The sequence below is a fragment of the Narcine bancroftii genome, chromosome 4 (assembly GCF_036971445.1).
Source record: "Narcine bancroftii isolate sNarBan1 chromosome 4, sNarBan1.hap1, whole genome shotgun sequence".
Classification (NCBI taxonomy): domain Eukaryota; kingdom Metazoa; phylum Chordata; class Chondrichthyes; order Torpediniformes; family Narcinidae; genus Narcine; species Narcine bancroftii.
Genome location: NC_091472.1, coordinates 95,170,004 through 95,181,744, shown reverse-complemented (window position 1 = coordinate 95,181,744; position 11,741 = coordinate 95,170,004). Strand labels below are relative to the sequence as shown.

General features: G+C 46.3%; 1 protein-coding gene across 1 annotated transcript in view; it reads right to left on the bottom strand.

The window, feature by feature from the left end:
- Positions 1–2,704: 2,704 nt before the first annotated feature.
- Positions 2,705–11,741, bottom strand: part of plg (plasminogen) — a 61,193-nt gene continuing 52,156 nt past the window's right edge. The window contains exons 18-19 of the mRNA XM_069932060.1: positions 11,285–11,430; positions 2,705–3,394 (exon numbers count right to left, since the gene is read on the bottom strand). Coding sequence (XP_069788161.1) covers positions 3,230–3,394; positions 11,285–11,430 — 311 coding nt within the window. The 3' untranslated portion in view covers positions 2,705–3,229. The remainder of the gene's footprint in view (positions 3,395–11,284; positions 11,431–11,741) is intronic.

The following is an 11,741-nucleotide window of genomic DNA, read 5'->3' as shown; positions in this document are numbered from 1 at the left end:
CAAAAGTGTAACCATAATTATTAACTTAACTTATCCCATGCAAAATATTAAATTCTAGGATTATATTATAGCCAAAATTAATGTTGAATTGAAAAAAAAGAGATATAATTAAGATTCCCTTATATTTTTTTAAAAAGGGATTTTATACTTCTCAGGTATTTTCGTCTTATTCTATGATATGATCAATATTAATGATCCACAGTTAAACCTATTTTTATCTAATTTATCTGGACTAGTAAAAAGAAAGTAGAAGAAAAGGGAAAAATAAAAAAGCCCTAATAATCCAACCCCTCCCTCTAAACAAGGTTAACGTATAAATTATATAGATATGAATCAAATAACAACTTTCAGATACCAGTCAGGGAGCCTCCGGAGCATCTGTACACCTGAAATTTTGAGTTGTGCAAATCTTTTCTGGTCAGTTTCACCATGTGTTTCTATCCGCAAAGTTGTAGCAATTGCATCCCTTGACTACATGTAGTGCTCTTGGGACCTGAGTTCAAATTACACTGAGGTGACTGTGTCATTCAAAGGATAAACTGCAGAAACAACTGGTCACAGAATGATTGATCACAAGAATTACCAATATGTTGTTAATGCCCTTCGGTATCACTAGGTACAAATACACACACCACAAATTCTTTATTTTAAGTAAAATGGCCACACACCTGTTGTTCAAGTTTATTGTCACGCGTACTGAAGTACAGTGAGAATATTCCTTTGTGAGAAGTCCACCTAGTCAACTCTCAGTTCTCAGCTCAGCCACCTCACAGAATAACATGGGATGGGTCATGAATATTTTTTCCCAGAATGCAAGGAATTTTGGAAAAGTTCGCTACGAGCTGTTTTAGCAGTGTCCAGACCAAGGCCCACATTTCCATCTCCAAGGCCACCCACTGAGGTTGCCCATGGTCACTGTACCTGGGTACTTCACTGTCAAACCTTCAGCACTGGTGGTTCAGGCAAGATGGGCTCATGAACAAAGGACAGCTGCTGGCAGTTCCTTGGAGCTAAGGCCATCCTCATGCGATGGAGCTTCGGCTGCCTCAGAGCACTGCTGGTGACACCGATCAAACTGATGCAGTGATTAGAGGCATCCTGTTAATAGTAGCCTCCAAGGTCACGATGGCAGCTGGCTGGGTTTTCATGAGTCTCTCTCTCTCTCTCTCTCTCTCTCTCTCTCTCTCTCTCTCTCTCTCTCTCTCTCTCTCTCTCTCATTTGCGCATGCACACACAGAACCTGGGTTAGCAATATCTCTCACAGCTCAGCTGTTAGAGGGGCCCAGGTAAGGATGGCATTTCTGAAGGCCCATGAGAGCTGAGCACATCTTTTCCCCATGCTTTAAGATCCCTATTCTGGCAATAAATTCCCTAATGGACTATCAGCAGCAATCTTCATTGACATCCAATTAGCCTACCAAATCCCTACATTTTGGAATGTGGGAGGAAACCAGAGCACCTGGGGAAACCCCTCGCAGGTCATGGAAGACGTGCAGACTGCTTACAGACAGCTGCCACTGTAATAACATTGTGCAACCCTTCAGGCAAAAAGGTGCGCCAAAGGTCCAAAAATCAACAAGACCTGCTTGTTTCCAGTTAAAAATTATTTGCTGAGATGACATAACCATAGTTGTTTGGACCCTGAGAACAAGGCCACGTGGAAACAAATCAAAAGGAAAATTGTCAAAGGGTGGCAATTTCCGAAAACAATTGTGTGGTACTTTGGAGGAGACTGCTTTAAGGTAACCTATAGATATTTGCCATGGCTGGGCGGTGAGTGGAAAGTTCACTGTGGCATACTTAATCGACCTCACAATGTTTAGACCTGACTGTAGAGCTCGTCGAAAGAACCAAAGACTTGTTGATCCAAACCAAGACTTTTATTAGCAAAAGACCAGAGCTCTTCACAGGTGGCCGACCAGTCCGGAATGATCCGACCTGGCTAGGGACACAACCCTTTAAGGCCCAGACAATAGGTGTGGCTTAGCTCTCAGCCAATCGCTGTAAGCACAGTCTAGATACAGTAACTATATACACTATGTACATTGGTGATAGATCTGTACTATCCCACTGACCTCAGGTGATGTTTGGATGTTCTCACTCTGTGACCCTTGGGTTTCAACCAGGTGCTTTGATTTCCTCCCACATCCTAAAAATTAGTGGGCTGGTTGGTTAATTTGCCACTGCAAATGCTGTTAGTGTGTTGGTGAGTGGTAAAATGTGGGGAAATAATAAAATGGGATGAGTGTAGGATTAGAGTAATTGGAGGCGATGCTTTGTGCAGACTCAATGGCTTCTCATTGTATGTCTCTATACAAGAAAGCAAAATGGATGTCCATTAGTGGGAGCAACCTGCAGGGAAGCAAATCTCAAAGGTGTTTCCAAATGGACCTAATGAATGCAAGGGCCAGTCAAGCAAGCATCCCTTTAAAATTCACAATTCCCAGTCTCATCTCTCTACAACTCGTTCCGTGCCAGCATGCATGGTATCACCTAATCCCCTACCTCAGTACTGCCTTGGAATCGGGCTAACATATAAGATATGACTAAGTTTATAGCGATTGATGCCTATTAATCTCGATTTCTGGTCTGTCAGGTCTAATTGATAGCAAACTGTCTGCAATTGGGAGGCCGTCTAGGTACTTGAGAAATGTATTTAACTCTCTCCACTCAAGAGACAGAAAAACTCGTGGCTTAGACTTGATTTTGTCAGAGTTCTTGTTTTTATTTGCTATTCCAAAAAGGTGGAGGGAGAGAAAAGGAAAGAGAGCACAATTTACACACATAATTACTTTGTTGAGTAAATGACACCAGGAAGTTAGTAATGGCTTGTGCTCCAGAAACCAAAGGTTTCAATGCCTAGGTTGAGATTTCCTGCCCATATCATAATTGCATTCAACATCCAGTCAATGCACTGATAGATGCTGCCAGTTATATTTGCCACTCTGAATGTCTCTGGAAAAGGTTTGTCTGATGCGAATAGTGAACAGTTGAGTCAAACCTGTTAGAGTTGTCAGCTGACAGTATGACATCACATACACACACGAGAATAAAGTCCCCCCCCTCTATTGATCTCAAGCAATAATCTTGCGGTAATTGGCTAAAACCCTCCTGGTGAAGTAAAAGCTAAACGTATGAGAATAAAAGAATTTAATGTTTGACGGGTAGAATTTGACATCCTCATTAAACACATACATTTGATGCTGGTTATTGCACTGTTGCGTCCATCCTAACCATCTCTCATGACAGTTGCAATCCAGTCAACAGCAAAAGATGTCCGAACGTAAACTCCCGGCTTCATCAATCTTGCGCATCCAAGGCCCCAGGACGTCACTCCTTGGAGAATATATCTACCTTCAGCATTTGGACAAACCAAAGGACCTCCACTGTCACCCTAGGAAACACCAGAACCAAGGGATTAGATGACAGGAAAAACAGTAGCTTAACGTCATTAATCATACCAGGGTTTACACAGGAGGGAGAGTGTAGAAGTACCCATTCAGCCCTTTGAGCCTACTTCACTGTTTATTGTGCCAATGGCTGATCATCCAACTAAAAATCTGACCCCACCCATTGTCCTACAGTATTACAGCAGAGAAATAGGCCTTTCAACCCATCACATCCCTGCTGACCATTTTTCCCATCTACACAAATCCTACTCTGCACCAGGTCCATGTCTTTCGACACCTTGGAGACACACAGGAAACTGCAGATGATCGAGCAAAACACAATCTGCTTGAATAACTCAGTGGATCGAACAGCATCAATGGGAGAAAAAGAATGGTTGAAGTTTCAAGCAAAAACCCTTCACAAAGACTGAAGAAAGTTAGTACAGGAGTAGTGTAAAAATGGCAGGGTGGGAGGGGTAAGGAAGGGGCCCCTCATTAGTGAATCAGGCAGGTGTGGAAAATGATGGATGGAAGCACTAGATTGGTAGATGGCAGAGAAAGGGGGTCAGGTGGAGGAAGACCAGTCACAGGATGAAGTGGGTGATGAGAGTACAAAGTCTGCCTGTGCTGAAATGTGATAAAAAGTGAAGATAATAACTATGAAAATCTGCAGATGCTGGGATCTCATGCAGGACACAAATGTGCTGGAGAAACTCTGCAGGTCATGTAGCATCAAAGAGGTGGCCAATGTTTTGGGCCTGAGCCCTTCATCATCAGGATTTCTGACTTTAGTGTACTGCAGACAAGAAGGTGAGAATGGTGGTATAAAGGGAGACCAGATGGATGTGGAGGAGAGTAGGTGATGGGAATAAGAATGAGTGGGTGTGGTAAGGAAGGGGGGCAAAAATGGGAGGGGGGAAGAGGTACATAAAAAGAGAGGGAACTCATTACCTGAAATTAGAATATTCATTATTCATCCATTGAGCTGTCGGCTGCCCAGGTAGAATACGACATATAGTTCCTCTAGAGCGAGGGTCATATTCCACATTTCCTCCATCTCCTTCAATTCTGATCTTATCTCCTCTCCAAACAGAGTAGGGATAAGGTTCTTTTACTCCTTGCTAGCCTTCACATTCAGAACATCATCCTCTGTCATTCCTGCCAGCTGCACCTGGATGCCACCACCAGACATACACTGTATCTACCTTTCTCCATCCCTTCCTGCCTTCCGCAGGGATCACTCTCTCCATGATTCTCTGTCCGCTCATCCCTCTCCACTCACCTCTCCATGACCCACAAGACCGAGCAGAAGTAGACCATTCGTCCTGTCGAGTCTGCTCTGCCATTCCATTGTGAGCTGATCAATTCTCCCACTCTGCCAAACTCTGCCTTCTCCCTATAACCTTTGATGCCCTGATTATTCAGGTAGCTATCAGTATCTGCCTTAAATACACCCAATGACCTGGCCTCCACAGCTGCCCGTGGCAGCAAATTCCAGAGATCCACCACTCTGAGTTCTCTGTTTAAAATGGACACCCTTCAATCTTCTTGTTGTGCCCTCTTATCCTTGATTCCCCTACCATGGGAAACAGCTTTGCCTCATCTACTCTATCTAGGCCTTTCAACATTCAAATGCTTTTATGACTTCTCTCCTCATTCTTCTGATCTCTAAGGAATACAGTTCAAGAGCCATCAAACATTCCTCATATGTTAATCCCTTCATTCCAGGAATAATTCTTGTAAATTTTCTCTGAATTCCCTCCATTGCCAGTGCATCCTTTCTTAAATAAGGAGCCAAAATTGTACCCGATACTCCAAGGGAGACTTCACTTTTGCCTTATAAAGCCTCAGCATCACATCACAAATATATACAATTAATGTTTTGGGCCTGAGCCTGTTTAAGGAGGGCTTATATCTTTACCTCCTTGTGATGCTGCAAAACTGCTGAGTTCCTCCAGCATTTTTGTGTTTTTCTACAATCACAGCTTCTGTAGACTTTCATGTTTCACTCTGACCATTGTTTATAGTTTGGTCTCCCATTTTGAAGAAAGATGCACTTGTGATAGAGGGAGCATAAGGAAGATTCCTAGGGTGTGAGTTTTGTCATGTGATGCAAGATTATGCAGACATGGCTTATGCTCGAGAACAGTGGTTTTCAAACTTTTTCTTTCCACTCACATACCACCTTAATTGTCCCTATGCCATAGGTGCTCTGTGATTAGTAAGGGATTACTTAAGGTGGGATTTTTTTTAAAAGAATGCCCAAGACCCAATTGTTACTGAAATATTTTGCTTGAAAAAAATTGTCATTGGCCCATTTCCTTTGGAGTTATGAAATCGTGCACATAACGAGTCAATTAGGTACGATTAAAACAGTGGTTTTCAAACTTTCTTTCCACCCACATCCCACCTTAAGCAATCCCTTACTAATCACAGAGCACCTACGGCATAGGGAATACTTAAAGTGGGATGTGAAGGAAATAAAAAGTTTGAAAACCACTGCTCTAGAATTTGGAAGAATGAGAGTGCTGTCATTGAAACATACAACTCTATTAGTTATAACCTTTTAAATTTTCTGGATTCAAGAAAGCTGCCAGTGAGTTGGAAATTTTTAAATGTCGTATCAGTTTTACAGAATACTGCAGGCAAGTTGGCCTGATATCCATTCAGAAAACTCCAGAATTCATTATTAGGGAAATAGTAGCAGGTGATTTATAAAATTATAATACTGTTAAAATTATGCAACATAGTTTTAAGAAATGAATATTGTATTTTTCCAGTTCATTCAAATTCTTTGAGGGAGTAATCAACAGGTGATTAAAAGGAAGCAGTGGATCTTGCATGCACTGGGATCCTGCTTAGAACTCCCAGTTGGGCACTCATTCAATAAATGTTTTGGCCTTTAAGTCCAAACTCTGACAGCTACATAGCTCTCTGTACTCCCCTCAGGCTCTGCACCGCCGCGTCAGGCTCTGCACCGCCGCATCAGACTATGCACCTCCGCGACAGACTCTGCCCCGGCGCGACAGACTCTGCCCCGCCGCGACAGACTCTGCCCTGCCGCATCAGGATCTCCACCGCTGCATCAGACTCTGCACCACTACATCAGGTTCTACATATCTGCTTCAGGCTTTGCAATGCAGTGTCAGGGCCAGGGTCTGCACCACAGTGTCAGACTCTGCACCACCGTGTCAGTTTCTGCGTCTCTGCATCAGGTTCTGCACCGCTGCATCAAATTATACGCCACTGCATCAGGCTCTCCACTGCATCAGACTCTCCACTGCTACATCAGGCTCTGCACCGCTACGTCAGGGTCTCCACCGCTGCATCGGGGTCCGCGCCACTACATTGGGGTACATACCGCTGCATCAGGGTCCGCATAGCAGCATAGGACTCTGCAAAGCCGCGTCAGGATCTCCACCACCACGTCAGACTACGCACAGCTGTGTCAGGCTCTGCACCGCTGCATCAGGGTTTCCACCGCTGCTTCAAGGTCTGCAAAGCTGCATTGGGGTCTGCACTGGTGCTTCAGGGACTGCACCACTGCATCAGGGTAAGCACCGCAGTGTAGGATTATGCACAGCAGCGTCAGGCTCTCCACCACCACGTCAGACTTGTGCACAGGTGCATCAGATTTGTGCACAGCCGCGTCAGGCTCTGCACCACCATGTCAGGCTCTGCACAGCTGTGCCAGGCTCTGCATCATGCATCAGGCTCTGCACCACTGTGTTAAACTCTACATCACTGCATCAGATTCCGCACCACTGCATCAGACTCTGCACTAATGCGTCTGGCTCTGAATCACTGCATCCAGTTCTGCACCGCTGCGTCTGTGTCTCCACCGTAGTGTCAGGCTCTGCACAGCTGCTTCAGACTCTGTACCACTGCGTCAGACTCTCCATGGCCACGTCAGACTCTGCACCACCGCGTCTGGGTGTCCACCGCCGCATCAGGCTCTGTATCGCCGTGTCAGTCTCTGCGTCAGGCTCTGCACCACTGTGTCTGGATCTCCACTGCGTCAGACTATGCACTGCCGCGTCAGGATCTCCACCGCTGCGTCAGGGTCTTCACCGCTGCATCAAACTCTGCACCACTGTGTCAGACTCTACACCACTGTGTCAGGGTCTGCACCATTGCATCGGGCTCTGCACCGCTGCGTCGGGCTCTGCACCGCTGCGATGGGCTCTGCACCGCTCTGTCGGGGTCTGCACCACTGTGTCAGGGTCTGCACTGTGCGTTGGGCTCTGCACCACTGTACCAGATTCTACACCACCATGCTTGGGTCTCCACCACCGTGTCAGACACTGCACCACTGCGTCAGACTCTGCACCACCACTTCTGGGTGTCCACCGCCTCGTCAGGCTCTCCACCACCGCGTCTGGGTCTCCACCACTGCATCAGGGTCTCCACCGCCGCATCAGGGTCTCCACTGCTGCGTTAAACTCTGCACCACTGCGTCAGGCTCTGCACCACTGCGTCAGGGACTCCACCACTGCATCAGACACTGCACTGCTGCATCAGGCTCTGCACCACTGCATCGGGCCCTGCACCACTATGTCAGGCTCTGCACCACTGCATCGGGCCCTGCACCACTGCGTCGGGGTCTGCACCATCCGTCAGGCTCTGAACCGTTGCATCTGGCTCTGAACCGCTGCATCAGAGTCTGCACTGCAGTGTCAGGGTCTCCACCGCATGAGACTCTGCACCTCTGTGTCAGGATCTCCACCACCGCATTAGACTCTGCACCTCTGTGTCAGGATCTCTACCGCTGCATCTGACTCTGCACCTCTGCGTCAGGATCTCCACCACTGCGTCAGACTCTGCACCACTACATCAGACTCTACATATCTGCTTCAGGATTTGCAACGCAGCGTCAGGGTCTGCACTGCTGCATCGCCAAGTCAGGGTCTGCACCGCCACATCAGGGTCTGCACCACCATGTCAGACTCTGCATCTCTGCGTCAGGCTCTTCACTGCTGCATCTGACTCTGAACCGCTTTGTCAGAGTCTGCACTGCAGCATCTCCACTGCGTCAGAATCTGCACCATCACGTCAGACTCTGCACCTCTGTGTCAGGATCTCCACTGCCGTATCAGACACTGAACTGCTGCGTCGGACTCTGAACCGCAGTGTCTGGCTCTGAACCACTACATCTGGCTATGAACCACTGCATCTGGCTCTGCACCACTGCATCAGGGTCTCCACCGCTGCGTCTGGCTCTGCACTGCTGTGTCTGGGTCTCCACCGTGTTAGACTCTGCACTGCCACATCAAACTCTGCACCGCTGCGTCAGAATCTCCACCGCTGCGTCAGACTCTGCACCACTACATCAGGCTCTACATATCTGCTTCAGACTTTGCAATGCTGCTTCAGGGTTTGCACCACCGCATCAGGGTCTGCACCGCCGCGTCAGACTCTGTGTCTCTGTGTCAGGCTCTGCACTGCTGCGTCAGTCTCTGCACCACTGCATCTGGCTCCACATTGCTGCATTTGGCTCCGCATCGCTGCATCTGGCTCCGCATCGCTGCATCTGGCTCCGCATCGCTGCATCTGGCTCTGCACCGCTGCATCTGGCTCTACACTGCTGCATCAGGATCTCCACGGCCGCATCAGACTCTGCACTGCCGGATCAGTCTCTGTGTCAGGATCTCCACCGTTGCATCAGAGTCTGCACTGCTGCGTCAGGCTTTGCACCGCTGCATCTGGGTCTCCACTGCGTTAGACTCTGCACTGCCACGTCAGGCTCTACATATCTGCTTCAGGCTTTGCACTGCTGTGTAAAACTCTGCACCGCTGCATCTGGGTCTCCACCGCTGTGTCAGACTCTGCAATGCTGCATCAGGGTCTAGACTGCTTTTTTTTAATCCAAAATTTGTTTTTAACACAATTTCATCAAATTAATATCAAATCAAAATTATTGACAAGATTAATTACAAGAAAACTATATTAAAATATTTGCATCCTCATCTAGGGTGTAGTGTAATCCCCATGGTGCCAAAACTCCTGTAACCTCTCTATAGTTCCTGTGGACATCACCTGTTCCAGTTCTAAGAAAATCCAGGCATAAATATATCCCCAGAAGATGATCATCGCATTGTAGCGTAGATACAATCTCATACTCGACTGGAGGGAGAACTAATGCTATCATTAGCTTACAACACAGGTAGGGTTCAATGAACAGACTTCAGAGGGGTTTTGGGTTTAGGCGGAAAACCAGGGTTATATACGGGCCCCTGGGAGGAGTACAGCACACTTCTAGTGAATCCCAGTTCACTACACACATCATTTTGAGCAGCCACTTCCAGGAGCCACAGATGACGAGTTTTGACAAGCACAAGAGCAAGGTACCAGGAAATCCCATTTCCCCCCCACCTCCACCTGCACTGGGTGGTCAAAGATAAAGAGGGTGGGATAAAATGTAGCAGAATGTGAGAAACAACCCCATCAGAAAAGCAAAAAGGGGCTGCAGACTCGCACACTCCATGGACATGTGAAACATGGTCTCCTCCAGCCCCTGAAGTGACGCATAGCTGGGAGATCCAACTTAACGACTTATTGCAAGCACCATTCAATAAGCACCCTCCACCCCTGGCCCCCAAGGCTCTATGCTGTGGTGTCATGCTCTGATCTACGTTTCCATAACTGTTAGCATTTAACCTAACATTTGAGATCCCTGGATCTACCAATTAGTGTTAATCCTTGTAACTCTGTGTGGATGCTGAAGAACCAATATTGCAATGATGCAGTGAGCTAGGAGGATGGTCTCAAGGTGTTGGATGACTAAATCTGTCTCTCTTAATACATTTGGGCAATGTCATAAGGTCTTCAAGTTCAAAATTCTGCTTAGTCACAGATGTCCCAGATTTCTTGAGGCGTCTTTGCCAGCATCCTGCAGTTTGGCAGCAGTTCCCCTGGGAACTGTTCCATAGAACCTTTGCCAGCACAAGGTTCCACCTATTTAAATGGAGAGGATTGACTGTGAGGGAGAATGATAATGAGTTAATTTCAATATATTTCATTGCTTTAAATGATTTTTTGTTTTAATTTTTCCCTAAAGATTTTCAAACATTTTGTGGCAACTATTTTTGAAAACTTTTGATTGAAAATATCAAAGCATTTTGGACCTCCATCAGCTTTGGGATGTGCCTTCCATGGGATTGAAGCCTGTCTGTCAGGACAGGTGATTGGAATGTGCACACTCAGTATAGATGAGCTGTTTCCATACACCACAACACTAAGACTCTGAGTGATGCTCAGTGAATGAGAATGGAAATAGGAGGTTAATAACCACTCTTCACCCTTGATGCCCCATGGCCAGCTGTTTTAGCTTTATTACAGGTTTCAGGCATCCACAGTATTTTGCTTTTGACTTGCATGAGTTAATCAGAAATGAGTGTCAAGGCACATGGATTAAGACAGGATGGGTTTACAGCTGTAGAGGGATCTGGGCCAAATGCAGGCAGGTGGGACTTGTATAGGTGGGATATTTTGATTGGCTTGCGCAAGTTAGGCCAGAGCACCTGTTTTCACACTGATTCTGTTAGACAGGGAGAAGAACTGGAAAGCAGATGAGCAAATATCTGGATAAATGATGGGATAGCTTCAATGAATTGCCACATCTTTTTCTTCTGTTGTTTCCATTCGAGGAGGCAATCCAGGATGATGAAGGTCCATCACATCCTACCTGAGCTGGTATCATTTGTTTGTGCTTAGCCCATGTCCTTTTTAAACCTTTCCTATCCATATACCTGTCTGAATACCTTTTATGAAAAATGTCAGTCAAACAATGCCTTTGTTTCTCAAACTCTCAGTGGCCAAGGTGCTCTTTAACATGTTGTCAAGGTGACATCACTTATTGCCGCCTTGCTCTTTGTGCCCAGATGGCATCCACGTACCTGGCAGCTGTCCACACCACCATCCATGTTTCCAGCACACAACTCGGAATCTTTCACCATTCCATTCAAGTACTCAGGCCGATTGCAGACTTTATTTTCGAACACAGGGAATCCTGCTTCTTTTAATATCCCATCACCGCCTGTCCCTGAATAAACATAAAAATAAAAGTAAAATATCTAGAATCAACTAAAATCTCACAGTAATAAATTGCATTTTAAGAATTAAACTGGACACAGAATGGGCAGACTGCTGATATCACCCAAAATGGCCTTCAAATCTTGGTTACTCACAATGATACAGAAAAGGGCCATTCAGCCCTTTGGTCCATGCAAGTTCCCATCAGTTTATTTCCTACTCTCCTCATTTCCAACTTCGTACACCCACCAGTTCTCCCATGATTCCCTTTAGTCTGATGCCAGTGGAGACAGGGTGGGTTCTATGTCAATGGGAATACAC